This window comes from Aythya ferina (assembly GCF_964211825.1).
Source record: "Aythya ferina genome assembly, chromosome: 1".
In the NCBI taxonomy this organism is placed as follows: Eukaryota; Metazoa; Chordata; class Aves; order Anseriformes; family Anatidae; genus Aythya; species Aythya ferina.
The window spans coordinates 159,649,728-159,668,776 of record NC_140296.1 but is presented as its reverse complement, the minus strand read 5'-3'; the positions used below and the strand labels follow the sequence as shown (position 1 = coordinate 159,668,776).

The 19,049-nt window shown below is 41.1% G+C and overlaps 1 protein-coding gene across 1 annotated transcript in view; it reads right to left on the bottom strand.

Moving 5' to 3' along the window:
* The window catches only part of PLXNC1 (plexin C1), a 68,915-nt gene that overhangs the window by 28,501 nt on the left and 21,365 nt on the right, over nt 1–19,049 (bottom strand). Inside the window, exons 6-16 of the mRNA XM_084496473.1 lie at nt 18,600–18,741; nt 14,849–14,918; nt 13,424–13,499; nt 13,257–13,313; nt 8,972–9,111; nt 7,650–7,829; nt 6,263–6,350; nt 5,150–5,356; nt 4,848–5,039; nt 1,327–1,426; nt 101–202 (exon numbers count right to left, since the gene is read on the bottom strand). Of these exons, the coding sequence (XP_084352599.1) occupies nt 101–202; nt 1,327–1,426; nt 4,848–5,039; nt 5,150–5,356; nt 6,263–6,350; nt 7,650–7,829; nt 8,972–9,111; nt 13,257–13,313; nt 13,424–13,499; nt 14,849–14,918; nt 18,600–18,741 (1,354 nt within the window). The remainder of the gene's footprint in view (nt 1–100; nt 203–1,326; nt 1,427–4,847; nt 5,040–5,149; nt 5,357–6,262; nt 6,351–7,649; nt 7,830–8,971; nt 9,112–13,256; nt 13,314–13,423; nt 13,500–14,848; nt 14,919–18,599; nt 18,742–19,049) is intronic.

The following is a 19,049-nucleotide window of genomic DNA, read 5'->3' as shown; positions in this document are numbered from 1 at the left end:
TATAAAATTAAAATGTTTATATTATGTGCGCTTCTCCTTGAGCATTTCATTTCAGAAATAATACTGTGTACTTAAGCACTATAAAGCTCTTTAGACCTACCCTCGCGTATTTCTTTCCGAATCTCGTACTCCAGCAGTTCAAGTTGCTGACTCTGTTTACGGGTTAACTCTTTGGATTTGTATCTAGTAACTATGAATGCCACTAAAAAGGAAGGAAAAAAAAAAAGAGTAACGAAATTTCAGAACAGACAGCTCCTTGACAGGACGTATTTTAATATTATTTTAAGAAACAGAAAGATTAATATACACTTGCACTCTTCAGAAGGGCTAATGCTTCTACTGTCACCAGTGTGATAGTACCCATGAGCACTAGTTACCTGGATCCAAAACCATGTTTAATAAAAAACATTTATTGTAATGAGGTCATGTCAATCCAACTTTATTTGAGTGTACAGCATATTCTGATATATAAATGTACAACCCGCACAGTGAGTCAGAGACTCTAACAAGCATTTCTGCTATTAACAACCTACTTGAGGTAGCCCTGATTAAGCAGGAAAAGCAGTTTTGAACAGGAAAACCAATTCCTAACTGTTAACTTCCCTAAAGCTTATTTTGAGAAATAAAAGGCACTAGATAAGGTTGTTGTAAAGCTAGTGCACTTTTAAAAAAGAAACCCAACCAAACAAAAGAAGAGTCAAACCCCAAACTTATTACATTAAACTGAAATTTATTGAACACATAACTGGGTCATGACATTTAGAAAAAGAGGAGTGACAAAAAGACAATGGGATAATTATGAAATTATGATACCTCCTCAGTTTCATAATGAACTATTAATTCACAAATGATCCAAATGAGACTGAGCAGAAACACCACAAACACTGCCTGTGGATAAACTGTTGGATCGAGAACATCTGCCCCAAGGTATGGGAGGGAAGCCCAGCTCTGACAGCTGGAAATGCCTGACTTGTGACACAAAAATGTAGGTCCTAAGGCTTGCCTCCCTACATGATGGTGAATAATCCCAGCAGAATGGCCAAAACTACTGTCTTATAACATGCTGTAGTAGAAGATGGACTTCACTACCAGACCAGAGTAAACTGTCCACTCTTATTGAGAACAGGCAAAAAACCACCTGACTATGACTGTCTTACACAAGACAGTTTGGTTTGTGTATATATCTTTGACAAATTTCAGTTTGTGGGTAAGTAAGTTTGGGGTTTGGCTCTTCTTCTCTCTTTGAAGTGTTTCTTTGTAGGTGTTTATGTGTTGTGATTATCTCCTGCAGCTAATCAAAAGCTGAAAACACATTATGGTACTTACCTATAATGACACCCACTACAATAGGCAGCAAAATAAGGACATATAAATATATATATGATGATGTTGGTTTGACTTCAAGCTCAAAATTTCCTAATTTGACCTGAAGAAAAACAATGCCTGTGTTAGTAGAGGACAGATGTTACATCAATACTTAAAATGTCATTTAATGAATATTTGAAGCATATTAAGTACCCTGGTTCTGCAGATACCTGGGAAGACGGTAGCAATTTGGAAAAAAAATATGTGAACCAAAACAAACAACTTCTACCATATTTGTTGTTTGATCAGGATATCAGAGCAGTGCCTAAAGAAAAAATTGGAAGTCCTCGTGAAACACCAAATTTTGCCACTGTTTATGCTGCAAACAAGAGCCCTCAACTGAACATAAGGAAGGGCAGAAGGAGGCCTCCAGCTGTCCAAGTGGCTCATGCACTTTAGAGTCACAGCTAAACGTTCTGGTATTTTACAGCGAGGGAGGCATGTGTTGATAGCTAAAAGCATTTCCTTGCACTCACACTGTTAATCTGCTGAGCAGAAAAGCAAGGTAAGGCTCAAGCTGATAATGAGGGAAGTAACATTTGTGATAGAGGCCCTGGCACAGAGTCCTCTTCCCCATTTCTTGGCAGATGTTTCAACCTCTTCAAGTAGGACTGCAGGGCGTTCCCAAAGGTCAGTTGCAGAACAAATACAACATACAAAGCATGTACAACATTCCCCAACAACCACTGGCCTTGTCAAAGGCAGGACAGACGTTCGTTTTTAGGAATACACTGAAGTCTGCCAGACATTGAACTAAAGCATTCACCACTGATAATTATGGCAGAAATTTTGCAAAGGAGAATCTCCAAGAGGACAGTGAAAACACGTAAATAAAGGGTAGCTAAGACTATAAACAGACTAGAAGTAAAAATACACTTGAATACAGAAAAAGAATACCACCAAGTGCTGGGGATAGAAATGAGCCTCAGATAATTGAAAGGAAGAGTTAGGTTGAAATTATTTTGGGTTACAGCAGGGAATGCAGAGATCTGGTGATTCATTCACTGGCTTGTCACAGAATGTGAGCAGCCAGGGCAGCTGGAGACTGCCAACTGGATAGTCACACTGCAGCTACAGGGACAAGAGCAAGCAAAGAAACTAGGGCTACAAAGCGCAGAAGACAAAACAGGTCTATTTCTTCCATCAAATGTATTTTTCCTTGTTTGTTTATATGTTTTCACTGTTCTTACGCAAATAACTTTCGGTCTGAGCCTTCCTAGAATCCCATTTGCCTTTTGTAAGACTGCAATACACTGGTGGCTAAACATGTTAGTCATTCCATGACCAACACACCTGCCTTTCTCCTCCTGTCATGTCCAACCAAAGTGCTCCTAAAGAAGAAATTCCTGTTATTCATCCCTGCTTATTGAAAACTGAGGCAAAACACTCATTTAATTTTCAGATCATACTTAGATTATCTCTAATCTTCACCACAACCCTCCTAGTCAGTGGCCCCATTTCGTTCCTTATCTTCTTTTTATTCTGCTTATGAATCATAGACTAAATATGGCACACCTGAAATCATCTGACTCCTGTTCCTATATTAATTTCATTCCTCCTGCATGATATTATAAAACATCCTCTGGATTGGTAAAGCCTCCGAGCTTTACGTCATCAGCAAACGTTATTAGCACATGCCTTATTTTTGTGCTCAAGTCACTAGTGATATTAAATAATATCTGTATGAAAACCAGCATTGCCCAAGGGCAGCTCCCCATACACAGCATCCAGTTGTTCTTATCCCTAGTGTCTTCATAATGATCGCATTAAGTAGTTTACTGAATAACTTCCAGGTACATGTGAACCACTGCTTTTTGTTTCTGAGGAAATCACTCATCTTACCCAATAAAAATATCTAGCATAACTTGCTTTTATTAAAAAGAAGTTGACAATTATCTCATTTTCCATTTTCCTCCAGGTGTTTCAAGAGCTTCTCATTCAAAATACATTATAAAGCTTTACACAGAGATAGGATTAAAGCAACAAACCTACATCAAGATTTGATTTGTTTGCTTTTCAAACACTGATGGTACATTTGCTGTTCTCCAGCCCTACACCAACTCTCATAACTCTACCGTTTTGTTTTTTTTTTTTTTAGTCTTTCCTACCAAGTCTATAATATCACGTGCCAGTTCTTTGTCAGTGCTGTGGTAAGAATGAGCCCACTCTTCCTGTCTTGAGCTCCTTGATCTGTCTGAATCTTGCTTCTGTCACGAGAATGGCATTTTCTCTGACACCTCCACTCTGACTGATCATCCTGTCTTTGAGCCAACACTCAATAACCTCTTTCTTACTGAAAACTCAGGCAAGAGAGACATTTATTCATGGGCCATACCTAGATTATCATTAGTACCTAGCTTATCCTTTTTTTCATAGAAACCTTACTTCTTCTATGATGATTCATTTATATGGTTGAAAAAACACGTTTTTTTTTTTATTTAATGTATCCTATTTTTACATTTTTCTTGGTGTTAGAAAAAGTGTTTTTAAGGCACTAGAAGTAAAAAGTTACATTATAGCTACTGAACTTGCTTTGCCTTAGTGGTGACCTTTTGATGACAGTTACTCCTATGAAGCTTGCAGGATGGGCATGTAATACTGCAAGGCAACACTAATACTAAAACGCAACACCAATCTCAGAAAGACTTTTCCATGCCATAACTGGCTCAGATGGCAGGATCCACAGATGGGGGACCAGTTAACAGTGATATGGAATTGAGAAGAGCTTCGTTAATCTTTGCTGTGTGCCATATGCCTTGAAGTCAATAGAGTTATTTCAGTTTTATACCAGTTTTATATCACCATACATTGCAGTAAGAGTCTGGCATCATTTTTCTCCCTTATAAATGGTGATGATTGCATTTAAAAAAAACATTTCTCCATCTTATTCATGGAGCAAATATCTTAAGATGCCATTTAGCTTTGACATCCATGCTAATGTTCTTATATTTGGGCCTGGCTTTGTGCCATATGTTCACAGTCTTTTGGCCTCCTTGGTGCACATTGAAATTTCCCCTTTTTTTCCTCTCCTGTGTCTCAGTGATTACTATGCACAGTTTAAGATACTCATTTAGTTTTAATGGGGAAAACTGAACAGGATGACAGAATCCTTTTCTTCATGACCACACTGCAGCAGCAGATTGCTTACAGATCTAAGATGAGGGGCACTCCTGATCCCAGTAATATTTTATCACCAATGCCTGTGCTACAGCCAGAGGTGTGACAAGCTACTGCTCTCCTGGAGCTCAGCAGCAGGAAGCTCAGTTTGCTCTGCAAAGACTACTTCTGGCACCACAGCAGTAACCAGGCAGTAAGCTAACTCAGTGCTGCTAGAGGTACCTAAGCTAGGGAGGCATGCTGAGATGTGAGAAATATAACCCGACAACCAAGTACCAAAAGAGCATGATCAGAGCAGTAATGCTACATTTCCTACATAAACATCCAAACACTGTTAAATTGCAACAAAAGGGAAATCTACTTACAAAAACTTTCACAGTGGAAAAGTCAATCTTGTCTGTTCCTTCTCTTTTGAATTTGCACAGTATGGTGCTACGGTCTGGTTTTTTGGTAATATTTTGGACATTGAACCACACCTTTTTGGTCTGTGTACCATTCATATATGACAGATAAACCTCTACCTCAGTTTTAGAAATATTCAGGTTGTCATTTTCTTTCTAGAGGGAAAAAAAAATTAAGATAACAAATAGTCACTAAATATGGTAAGACAAAAAATGACCCTCAATGTTATAAATAAGGAATTGTAGTTTATTACTTTCAAACTTACATATATTTTTAATTCCAGATCAGGATCCAGCTCAGTGTGCAGCTGGTAGTTAATGAACACGGGGTCAGGGTGATAGTGTAATTTGACACATGGTATAAAGGTAGTTTCCACTTTCAATATCATATCAACAACTTTACCCTCTGTTGCATGGCTCAGACTTGGCGTTAAGTAATGATATTCAGATTCATTTCCAGAACACTTAGAGACCTAGAAAAGCAATAGCAAAGCTGTAACAGTCATTAAGCACTCAACAGTGGGTACAATTACAAACAGAGGCACTCAAAATCATTTTAAAGCCTTCCTGACTTCATACAGATACCTGGTAAACCTCTTCTCTGTGATCACGGCTGCATGCGGAGCACCTGAGAAAGTTTCTGCACTGAGCCAGTGTCTGCCTTTAAGCACATTTATCACACTCTCCGTGTGCTGTTTTAAGGCTGATTGCACACTGCTCAGGCAGCTATTTCCTGCAGTGAGACAGGAATAGTGATAGCAAATTCTCCTTCCTTCCCCTTAATGCAGGTCATATGAGACAGGCAGGACAAGCTCTCCAGCACCCCTTGAGCACTGCCTCTCCCCACCCCTGCTCCTGTTAAAGGGGGGGTTGCTGCATTTGCCCAACTCCATGGCCTGGTGCTGCTGTTTTCTGGTCTTTGTGCTGCAAGACCAGGAAGCAACGGGGTGCCCACTGCTTCAGAGCCTCAGATTTCATTTCAACATTAGCTTCAGTCACCTCCTGCTTGCTGAGGCATTGGCACCATCTGTGTTCTCAGCACAAAACCAGAGAGATGTACAAGACCCCCTCCTCCAACAGACCTGCAGCTGGAGGCTGGGAATGGTGGCTCAGGAAGGACAGTTTTGGAACAAGTTTTTAGAACACAGAAAATGTCACAGGGAATCATGCTGAAGAGTAGCTTATGTTTATCCATGATCCTGTACTGAGGATATGTGCAACTATAATCCTACAAGTGGTCATATTTATTTCAGTAGAATGCCTCACATTTCATGTATATAAGCATTTGCAAAATACTGAGATCCTCCTAAAGCCTTAGGAACAAAACCTAATCCGTTAAGAGACCTCTATTTGGTATTGTAAAGGAGATTAAGACTTACGGTGAGGTTTGATCTCTGGTCATCTGAAATAATCACACTGTCCACCACATTAAAATTTCTACCACTTGCAGTTATTTTGCGACCACCACTGGAAAAAAAAAAAAGGGAAGGGGAGGCAGTAGCGAGGTTAAAATTATCTGCTTTCCTACACGTAAGTCCCCCATTAAAGCTTTAGCTGTGAATGAATTACTCATGCATTTTGCTCTGGTAGCAGGCAATACAATAAAGTCAAACTGCAGGACAAGATAATTTGAGCTACATAGTGTAATGTCATTCTTTCTTCATAATGTTATGATAAACGCTTTTGCACAGAACCAAATGACTTGATAGCACACAAACACATACTTCTTTTCAAGAACTCTTCATCTTGTTTTCTGTTCATGCAACCTAAGAACTATACTGCAAGTTAATATTCTGTCTGGAGGAAAGAACATGATGGTATTTCATTGCCCTAGAGCAGTCCTGCCGTGCTTAATTCTTGCTTTCCTCAGGACAAACCGATGGTGCCAGGCACCTCGCAGGGAACATGCTTGGCAGTATTCAGACCATCTGTCTCAGCACACACAATGGTGCTTGTGTCTGAGGGCTCTAGCCCAGCATCTCTGCTGAACGCAGTTGGAGTGGTTTAAGGTATTATTAATTTCCAGCTGCCTGCACTGCCCCTCACCTGGAGGTGAGGGCACGTGTCCTAGCTGCTCAGCTGCTGCAGCTGCCAGACCAACCCATTACCTCAAACCCATGCTTGCCTGTGTTTGATGCCAAGATGTCAGATTGAGAACACGAAAGTGAGTAAAATCCCTTCTGCTACTCTGCTGTGCAGGCAGAGGGACAGGCAGGTGGAAAGCTGTGCTTGAGAATGTCTCAAACTGCCCTGCATGTCTCCTGCAGAACACAGCAGGGGCTTGAAAGGGCCTTGTTTGGCTTTAGGGAACCCCTTCCTAAAGCAAGTCTGCACCTATCACTTCAGTGGAGATAATTTTCACCTCATTCTCAATTCACTGATACTTTTTGCTGTTTCGAAGGTGAAGTGTATATTAATACCAAGAATTCAAAGTTATTCTGAGGTTGAATTTGTGTGTGATGCCCAAAGTTTTGGATTTAGCTTCAGTATAAAGAGACTATTTTTAACTTCTATGATGGAGACTTGGGGTGAACAGGGGGAAGTTTATGGAATCCTACAAAACACAGGATCTGTCTTGCAGCTATTGTGACTATTGTAAGTTAAATGTTAAACCAGTTCACCAGTATAAATTCATCCTCCACAACAGGTTACTGCAGTCATCCAAGTTCCCATCAGCTGCAGTCTGGCCAAGGAAGGACGCTCATATTGGCTCAGTGGAACTACATTTTACTAAATACGTAAAAAGTACGGAAAGACACACTTTACCTGATCCAGGAGGTATTTGGTGTGATTCCAAAACATGACGGCGGTGAAACATAATGCAGGGTTATTGCTGGTGAACACCTTCTCCCGTCAGCCAGTATACATACACTTTTGGCCTCTTTACGTGTTGGTGGGAGAGCAAATGTCATTTGTGTATCATTTAGCACATTTCTAACTTTAATGCTGGAGGAGAGAGAAAATAGTCACAGATGCTGAATCACAGATTCAGCCACTCATTTGGTGTTACTGCATGAAGCCTATAACCTAAAGCAAAGGATGAGGAGAGAAGAGGAATAAATCTTTGAGCTGCCAGATGGAGGTGAAAAGAGAGAGCAGGGAGTTGAAAAGACAAAGTAGGGCATCTTTTGAATGAAGTTGCTGTGTGTCACAATAATCACACAAGATGGTACAGATATTGGTCTCATAGCCTTGGGATAAGGCTATGTAACGTAATGTGTAATTATGCTGTTTATTTTTTTAACTTCTTTGTTCTATCAACACGGTTCATTAGCTAGTCAAGAATGAGAACCTTCAGTTTCCTTTCCTTTATTCTTTTTCACTCTCTTCCTCTTTCCCTCTTTGTCTTTTTCTCCTTCCCCTCCTCCTTTCTCTCTTTCCCACCCCGCCCCTTTGTCTCCCCTTCCCCTTTCTCTCTGTCCTTCCCTCCCTCTCTCTCCTTCTCTTCTTTTGTTTTCTGTGGTCCCCAGTAAATTCATGGTTGAAGTAAAAATTGAGCTGTACTTTGTGAATACTTTTTCAAGTGCGAGCTATGTACAAAGGAGTTGGTAATCACAGGCAGCCATTGCAGCTGCACCTGAAAATGATTGAGAATAAGATAGCCTAATTATCTAGGGGTTTACACTGTGCAATCATCAACAGAGAAAAGTACAAACTGTTGCATGAGAGATTCCCTTCCTGGCACGGTGTCTGTGCTTTCACAAGCCAAATCCTAGAATATATGGGGGATAGTCTGAAGCAAAGGAGAGCCAAACAAAAGCCAAGGCTTTCCTGTGACCTAACTTGTTGCCTGATGCAAGACCAGAGAGCCACAGGTGCAGACCTGTCCTAACCACTACTGAGAACTGCCCACACACCCACGCCATCCCTTATATTGTACCCAAACACCACATTCATGTCCATCCTCTAGGAATTTAAAGTGGAAGAATAACTAAAGGAGTGCAGAGCACCCCCCTCCACCGAGGAGAGGTCCATGACAACTGTTCACACAACTGTATTGCTAGGGAAAAATGGCTTTTGGGTTATAAACACATAATTTACACTATGCAAAGTAAACAGTAGTACTTTTCAGAGCTGTGCTAACTCACATGTCTGGTTTACAGCCACTGATGCCCGTCAGTATGAGTTTTATGCCCGATGCACGTGTGAAGTTTTCTCCTTTGACTGTTATTTCACTTTTGCCTAATGTAGAAATCCACAAAGGTTCGATGGAATGAATTTTGATATGCTATTAGAAAACAAAGCAAAACAGACTGTTTACAAAAGGGCTAGGCAGTTAAAACAGCAGCAAAAACAACCACTGCACAGGAATGTGGGTTTGACAGCACTGAGATACATTTTTCTTATTAATTTCAGATCTTGTTAAGTTTGATCCTGGGAAGTACTGTCAATCACAACTTCTTTACAAGCCAACTATTTTTACCTACATAATTTATATTTCAATTTATCTCATAACAAAGTTGCCAAAAGGAATCATAATCTGACATGCTAGAAGGTATGTATCAGAAAAACTCAGCTTGAAATGACACATTTAGCGTGACCCTTGAAGAACTACGAAACAACACGAGACAAAAACCATGGTGCTGTCACTGTGAGAGATCTGAGAAACAAATGAAGGCATCTCTCCTGACCTGAAAAGGGGAAGCAGTGTCAAATCATAGAATGAAAAGTCAAGAAAGAGCCCAGAATGAGCTTTACTAGAAAGTCTTTTCAAAGTCATATGTTGACCTGAAGGTATAGCACAATTGCGGGGATCTTTTGGTATCTCATTTTGATGCAAACAAGTTCACGAATCTCTCTCTCTGCATTTGAGAGTAACCCTAGGTTGCTCTGATGCTGTCTGTCTTAAAGAAACATAGCCAATTTTTAAACTGGGCTTTTCTTTGTGTGTCTTTCCATTTACTTATTCTAACTTACTAACGCTACCGAGAACAGAGATTTTTTTTTCCTAGTCTATTTGCTTGATGCTTCTGACAGCATCTCACGTTTAATCAGTTTTGCTGCTTCCCCAGTTTTATAATCAGACAGTCAGCTTCCTCTCTGTGCACCTTTCAGACATCAAGAGAAAACTGAAAACATTTCAAACAAATAGGAAAACGCTCATTTGAAATCACAGTGCTTGGGACCTTTTCAGGCAAACGATTTCTAGCTTGGTTTTGGACTGCCCATACGACCAGTTTGATTTTTTAGTGTTTTGTGATTGTCTTGATTTCTGTTGAGTTTGCCTGTGGATGCATCGATGGGTAAGTTCAACTTCTCTGATACTGAGAACAGAGCTGGTGTAAAACCTCTAGGGAAGTTAGGGAACTGCTTGCCACAGTGGTTTTCTCCCCATTGATCTTTTCATGTCCCAGAGCAGCATCAAGACTTCAGGCTCATGGCCTGAGGGGACCACCTGCGTCCCTTCTCCAGTCCTCTGCAAACACAGCATTTGCCTGTTTCAGAAAGGACCCTGGGGCATTTTCCCCACACACTGCCATGGCCCAACAAACACTGAAACACTCCAGAAAAAATGTGAGACCTGTCACAGCTGACCAAAAGCCACAGCTTTTCCCTTAGGAAAGAACAAGAGAGGGCAAAGGCCAGGGCCAAAGGGCCTGCAAAAGTAAGGAGTTTGTTAAAGAAATTCTTTCGCTCCAAGGTGACTTCTGACAGGAGTAATGGAGGAGGGCAAAGGAAATGCCTGACAAACTGCTGAAGGGGAAAGTTCACTCCCACCCTGACCTGGGGATCAGATTAACTCTTAGTAAGCGAGGAGCATGAATGAGGCAGAAATCTGAGAGGCTGAAGCCTGCGAAGCAGCAGTGCTTTATTGCAGCTATCTCCTGTCCTGTCCCTCCAGTGCACTGAAGGAACCCAAGTATCCTCACACACACCCAGCAGCCAAATACTACATAAAGGAGTGCAAAACTGCTTATGGACTCCTGCAGGCAAGCAGCAGGGAGCCCTGAAGGACAGGATTGTTCACTATCACACAAGCACACAGGGACCCCCAGAGCTACGTTGGGACTGCGAGCACCGGAGAGGAAACACAGGACACCCAGAGGTGCTGCAGGCAGGAAACGAGGCTTCCTCAAACTTCAGCTAACGGCCAGCCTCTAAGCCAAGAAAGAGAACGATGGCATGGTTGTACAGAATGCTTTGTTCTCCTTCTTTCCTTTTTTTTTTTATTTTTTTTTTTTTAACGCTAGCTGGAAATTGCGGCGAGCACAGTTCACCCAGAAGTTTCACCGCACAGCTGCACCTTCCCTGCGGTGACACGCTGCCGGCCTCCTCGCTGGGCCCCACCTCAGACTTGTGGTTTCAGGCAGATACCAGCAGCTCTGGGGCCAGCTCGCCTTGGACACTGAACAGTCCTGACCTGACTGTGGTGGTCTGCAACACCTTCCCCAGCAGCAAAGAAACTGGATTTCATCACTGGATGCAGGGGAGGCAACGCTTCACTGCGGGCTGGCTGGGCCTGCGGGGCTCATTTCCAAAGGGACCCACTGCCCCCTCAGCCCCTGCACACACAGCCACTGTGAAGGGAAACAGCAGAGGCAGAAGGACGTTTATAAAAACCAGTAGTTGTGAGGCATGCAGATGCCATGGTGATGAAAGAGAGACACGCAGCAAGGGCGCAGCAGGTCCTCAGGTGATGTAAATCAGCACCACCCTGTCAGCTTCGATAGAGCTCTGTGCTGCTGAGACTTAGCCCCCCGTCCCTGGACAGCGCAGCGCTTCCCTGGGGCTTTGTAAACTGTGACAGACACATCCTCAGAGCTGTGGTTAGCGCGGCTGCAGGTCACAGCGAGATGTTTGGCTGTGGACCGGTTTAATCAGCCTCTGACACCCCGGGGAGCACATCCCCGTCCCTGCGCTGCTCCTCCACCAGCACTGGTGCAGGACTCCAAGGCCACACAAAGACCTGGATCATGCAGCTAACCCAGCTGAAAAACAACCTGCCAAAAGAAAACATTTATTTCCAGCCAAATCAGTTTCCTTGTCGAGAGCATGTGCACAACCAGTCCAGCTGCTGCTGCAGCACAAGGGGAGGAAGGTGCGGGCATGGAAACCAGCAGCTGGAATCGGGAGGAGGAGTGGGGCTGCCATCCCCAAAATAAAGTGTATTTATATAAATGCTTGGCTGGAGCTGAGGATGTGGGAAAACATAAATCCTCCTCAGCCCTCCAACACGTTCTCCTTAAAGCACCAGCAGCCAAAGGAAAGCAGGATTTCAAAAGCAATTTCAAGCCCTCTGAATGGCTCAATCACATCTAAATAAACATCTGTCTTTGGATTGCCTCTAGTGTTTTCAGAGCCTTGTCCATCACTGTCTTTCCCAGATAAGGCATGTGGAAGAAAGCCATCTCTCAGGCAATTCCAACTATTTACCAATGTCAAATTAATGCACTTGGAAGAAGAGCAAAGAAGAATCTTCTCTGTTCTTTCACCAGCACTAATGCTTGTATGCACACCAAATCCAGAATATTAATGTTCAGAAGCCCAAGTATTGCAATTCCACTCACCTCTGCAGAAAACAAAACAGATTTTGTGATCTTGTTTAAGATACCTCAGCTGAACTGCTGGGTTTAAGAGGTAATTCCTGTCTTCACAGGTAAAAGTTTGGGTAGTTCTAATGAAACATGTAGAGGTAAGAATGCAGTGCCTATTTATACCAACCATGTTATCATTCACAGAAAAGCAGAAACCCAGAAGTGTAGGCAGCAAACCTCTATGCACTTACTCATCAGTCAAATTTCTCTTCACTACTCATTTCTCTCCTAACACCTGTATGTCATCAGCAACCACTGATGACAAGATTGCTCAGTTTTATGAAAAAATAAATACATTTGGTACCATAAAGAACAAAGGGATAACCTCATGGTTAAAGGGCTGTCCCTATGAGAAAAAAGGGATAGGTTCACACAGTCTATACAATTTCAGAAGAGAACCAAACGACCAGATTCAGAAAGGTCTTTTGCCACCAGTAACACTCCTTCCTTTCCAATGATCCTTCTTGGGTGGGATGGATGGAGGGTAGGTCCATTTCCAGCTAATCCACTGGCTTTTGTCACTAGATCACCTACACACAGTACACATGGATTCTGGCATTTAAGGCAATATTGCAAATACTGTGTCTAAAGCTAGGCCCATGACTTTTGCAGTGCTCTCAGTGGCTGGATCCAAAATCCAAAACTTAGTTGGAATCTTTAAGCACCATCCAAGCACTAAGAAAAATAGTACTAATCCAAGTTTTACATTATCTTTTTGTATAACAAACTGTTTCCTCATCCATAACTCAGTTCTTCCCTCAAAATTCATTCATTTTACATAAATTTCTTCTCCAACTCACATTACTTCAGCAATGCTGATCTGAAAAGGCTAACTTACCTCTGATTTCTGCGCAGTGGCGATCCCTTGGGAAGCAGTTATGGTGCTGCAACTATCCTGAAAAAAATCAGCATTTCTTCATGTCAGGACAAGAAAGAGATAGATTACTGCTCAGATGTAAAAAAATACTATGAAAAGGGGATTCCAGCTTTCCTCATAAACTTCACCTGGCAGGCAGTGGCAGGAGAGACCCGCGTCCATTTACAGCTGGCACAATCCCGATTGTTTATACACCGTGGGCAGCTGGTAACACAGAAAACAAGGTTTTGTAAAACACAGGGACTCAATCTAGAGTCAGTCATGAATGTGAAATTTCAAGTGACAGAAAAAAGCACAAATGCAAGAGAAAAACCTGGCAAGCATGTAATGAAATGTGTAAAACATAACCTGAGTTTACCCTCCAAGCCTATTGTTCTGTTCTGCTTATTCTGAGGACAAATTTAGTATGAAATATCATCTGTGCTAAGATGCTGAAAGTCATACATTTCTAAAAAGCGTGAAGCAGACAGAGCACTTTGGATTTCATTTTGATGTGTTTTTTCCGGTATTTAAGCGGCCAGATTGTACTTTCTATCCTGAAAAGGACAGAGAAAACCATCACTGATTCTTTTACAGCTTTCCTGAACTTCTATTATTTGTATGTAGTGTTAGCAAGTATTGTTGGTTTGCTGTTGTCTCCCCTTTCCAAAAAAAATGCCTGTTGGAGACCAGCTCATTGCTTTTCGATGCATCAATGAGCACAGAGGACAGTGAAGAGTAGCATAGGCTTTCTCCACACATGTTGAGAAATGCTGTGATTTAGAGGAGGACAGCTCTTTTCCTGTGTTGCAACAGGGACTGGGCAGTGATGTGCCACTTCCCAAAACGCAGGAGATCAGTTTCATCACTGGTGCCTATAAATTAGGCTCCATGTAAAGGACAGGGGTGTGAAACGCTTCAGTTACCTAGAGTATACATTAGTCACATCTAAGTTTTAACAAACAAAAATCATACAGGGTTAGGTCACATACTGGGTAGAAATGATTTCTACTGCAACCTCTCAACAAGAAGTGTAGCTCTGAAAAATAGTTTGTACAGAACAATAGGCATTTACTATTACTGTTAGGAGATTAGTTGTTACTTTCTGTTTTAATTGTATTCATTTTACCCATGTACCACATCTAAATCACAACCTATTCAATTAAAAAACAGCTCCATAAAGTTACTTTCAAAAAATCTCTTTGATTTCTCTGACTTAGGTCTTCTCCTGAGTATCAGAGGCCCACCTTTTTCATAGAGATGAAAAAGATTTTAATGTCATTATGGCATCCTTTATTATTTTTTCAGACATTTGTCATTCAGTTATTATAACGCCTCTCCTACAGCTGCCAGGGTCCCATGAAATAAAAGAGTTGTCAAAAGAAGCAGCTCTTTAAGGGCAATAAAAAAAGAGGTGAAGGAGGAAACGGGCCAAGAAAAGGGATTCGGGTATCTTTAGTGGAATGTATTTCCTTAAAAAATACCAGAAAAAAGAACAATCATAGTTCATATCCCCCCTTCCTGCGCACACACATAAACCCCTCAAAGAACTTCAATAGGAATCAGGCTCTTACTTTTCCAACTGAAATGTTTGTGAGATATTCCAAGAGCTCGAGGACAGCGATGCTTCAAGGACTAGACAATCTGGAAAAATGTGACTGTTAGACATATGCTGGATATTACAAGAAATACCTGTTAAAAAATAATTGACTTGAAGACTCATATGCCTTCAGCTGTTCTCTACATGGTATTCTCAAACACATATTCCTCACACTTCTGACTGATAAAAATAACCAGATTTTATCCTTCCATAGCATCCTTCTGCTGAGTTATTTAAAGACTATACACACACTCATTAGTTTAGCTTGATGCCACCTATGCACAATATAGACAAGTAATGCAACTGTAAAGATACAGATAAGGAAATGTCACCGTAAAGTGGGAATGTAAAATCATCTCCTAAAGAGCAAGCAGTATACCTATGGCACAGCCAGACCCTGAATTCAAACGTTCTAACACAACAGACCGTTCTAATGCAAGACACCCCAACATACTGTACTTCTATTTCTTTCTGTCTCACTTGGTTTCAGAGTCTCCTTTTGTAATCTGTGCAGTAGCAATTTTCTTCCTATTTAAATCTTTTATGATTGCATGAGTCAATTTGCCATTATTTCAGCTAGTAATTACTATACCGACAATTCGCTGGCAGCTGTGGAATGAAAGACTATCTTCTCCCATGAGCAGAATACCACATCGAAAAACAGAGTTAGATATATACCACTTAAGCCATAGTCTCTTTCATCTGTGTGCCTGCAGATGTGTACGTCTGCAGAATGAATGGCTGTCTGAGATCAAATGAAACCCATGTGTGCAGACCTTTCTGGCTTTTCTATGCTAAGAAGCAGATAGCTTTTTAATGCAGGAAAGCTACATAGATTTAAAGCATACCCACCTTGTAAAGGTAGGGAAAGCTTTATCTTTACCACAGGCTGGCTTATTCAGATGAAAACCAGCTTTGGCTACATCTAAACTGCTAAATCAGTACCATCTCCTAGTTCCACATGCCAGCACGGCACATGGGTGCTTACTGCAAAGGTCACCTGCCCACTTTTCAGAAACAACCCTTGGTACTGTTCATGTGCTTAAATGCCTTACTAAATGGAAAGCAAAGAGTCTGATTTTTAAAGGTATTACAATGCTTGAAGATGTAGATGAGTGCACACAGACACTCTGAAATCCTCCACCAAACACCTATTTGCACCTCCAGAAATCTACCTATCTGCAGAAATCTGACATGCTGGGCACAAAATTGCCCAAATCACTTGCCTAGGTCATTATATGAGATGAGTCTTAAACCACAAACTCATGGAAAACAGTATTTTACTAGGAGTAATAAGTAAGAGCAAGGAAATTACCGCTTCTGGCAAAGCTTGTCTTCTAAGTTTAAATACTTAAAAATGACACAGTCAAAAATGGTTTCCTGTTTTTGTCTCTGTTGAAAATAACAGAAAAACAAACAAACAAAACAAAACAAAAAACTTGCTTTCTGCATGGTCTGGTCTGACCTTTCAAAATCCATCCAACTGCACTGAGTAGCAAATATTTTCAAAATGTTTTTTTTCAAGAAATGATACCTGAAGCAGTTTTGCAAATGCATGTTCTGGTGAGACTGAGGTCACTTTACACGAGGTGCTATAAACAGTCAACATAACTCTCACACTTCTATTACCCACTAACATAACTCATAGGAACATGTGAACGGCAGTAACACTGGCAGGCATGAGCTAAGCTCACAGCCTTCTGGTTAAGACTGTAAAAGCATTCATCTTTGGCACAAAACACATGCAAGGCAACCAGGCTTCCATAATACTACATGTATACTCTGAAGACCGGCTAATGGAGTAAGAGAAAGCCCTAGTCCAGGAAGACACAGAACCAAAATGACAGTGAACTCCATAACTACAAGAAAGCATGGCATTTGGGACTAGGTCAATAAAGGACATATTTTCTTCTCTAATGCTTTTGTCCTTAAAAATCCATTTATAGTGTTTACTAAAGCCACCTTAATACTCTAGAATACCCAACGCATATCAGCCTAGCTGTCACCTGCTAGGGAAAAAGTCTTTTCCTCTTGATTCTCAGAGAGGAACATGGCACACAAAAACATATGGTATCAGAGGAATTTTTCCTGTGCAAAGGCTGTGGATAAGCTCCTGAGGTCACCATATTCCAGGGAACCTGCCTCTATTCTATTTTGTATTCTAACATAAGCAACTGAAAAAAGGTGAAAAGACAACCTCTAATAAAAGAACCCTGTGCTTCTATATAGATCCCTGAAGCAATGCAAGGGGGATATTTTACTCCTGCTAGTCAAAAAGACTCTACTGTGAAGGATTATCATCTGAACTTTGATAACCTAGAGAAGAGCTCAAGAAGTCCAGTAATTTACCACATCATTCTATTACTTAATGACAGAATCATAAAATCATTTAGGTTGGAAAAGACCTTCAAGATCATCAAGACCATTCCTGTGTTCAGTTTTGGGCCCCTCACTACACGAAAGACATCGAGACCCTGGAGCGTGTCCAGCCTTCACCTTGGGCCTGGAAGGGCCCAGAACACAAGTCCTGTGAGGAGTGGCTGAGGGAACTGGTGTTGGTTAGTCTGGAGAAGAGGAGGTTCAGGGAAGACCTTATTGCTCTCTACAACTACCTGAAAGGAAGGTGAGGGGAGCTGGGGGTTGGCCTCTTCTTGTAGATAACTTGTGATAGGACTAGAGGGAATGGCCTCAATTTGCTCCAGGGGAGGTTCAGGTTGGAAATTAGGAGTCACTTCTTCTCAGAGAGAGCAGTCAGGCATTGGGATGGGTTGCCCAGGGAGGTGGACCCAAGTGCAGCACCCTGCACTTGGCCTTGTTGAATGTCATGGGATTGGCCTCGGCCCATCAATCCAGCCTATCCAGATCTCTGTGCCATCCAGCCAGTTCTTCACCTAGCATGCTGTACACCTGTCCAAGCCATGAGTTTCTCCAGGACAAAGTTACCCACAAGATGCACAAAACAGATGACACAATCCATGCGTTCAGTACAAATGGCTCAGGTCTCTAATTCTGAGAACTACCAGTGAACAAAGTAGAACAAAAATTATTAATAGCAAATGGATTCAACCAGTAATTCAGAAAGATTAAAGAAATCAAGTCAAACTCAAAAAGATATAAGAGCCAAATTGCCCTTGAACATCTAATTGGGAAAATCCCTTTCTTACAAGTATCCAAGATAGGTTGACAGAGGGGTTCACTGAATGTTGAGGTTATTTATTGTACAGACATTCACAGCTTCTCCTCTTAATTATGCTGGTACTGATTGTTGCAAAGACAAATTCTGTTTGCAGGTGAGAGAAGGGCTAAGATAGGTTAATTTGTCAAGGCAGGGCACTGGAACAACACTGTTTCTATGGCTCCAGCCAGCTTGATTGTCATTGAAGCTACCTGAAGTTTCCTTACATAGCTGCTAACTGCACCACGTAAATATACTCCCCAAAGCCGAGAGACTGCACTGCTATAGGCTTATTTGAAGAAACTGCTTCTAGTTATAGGTTAATATGTTTTATTACTTCTAGAGAGGATTCCATATTAACAGATATTTAATTATCAAGAATAGAGTAAGCATACTCAAATCACTTGACAAAACAGGAACTTTTTTTCAATTACATTTAATAAAGAGTATTACCTACTACTATACTCATAAGGCTAGTAATTGTGCTCAGTTCTCCTCAGCAATAAAAGACAGCGAATAAGTACTAAATAAATGTAATATTAAAACATACCATGATCCATTGTCACCCGATTAGTTAGTGTGCAGACACAGGATGAGTTTTCCAGTGCTATTTCACAAAATATTTCAATAGGTTTTACAATTTCTATCATGCAGGAAGTAAGGGGTTTGCTTATGCTTGTAGACACAGCGACCTATAAAACAATAAAAACATAAAAATATAACATATTTCTTGTAAAAATTGTTAACTTGTCATCTTTTTTTTAACAGAAAACTTGAAACTATGAAATGCAGGAAAGAAAATTTTTATGGCAGAAGCAGACGGTTCATTAGGTAGCCTCTCCAAGGAGAGGACTTCTCCCAACAGGAAAAACAATACAAAGAGTCCTGAAAGGAACAGCATTGCTTACTTATGGAAATTAAATGGATCTCTAAGGTATGTGAGGGGAGCATTCGGGAATATTTTTGATCTAAAAAAAAAAAAAGAATTTTGCTATAAAAG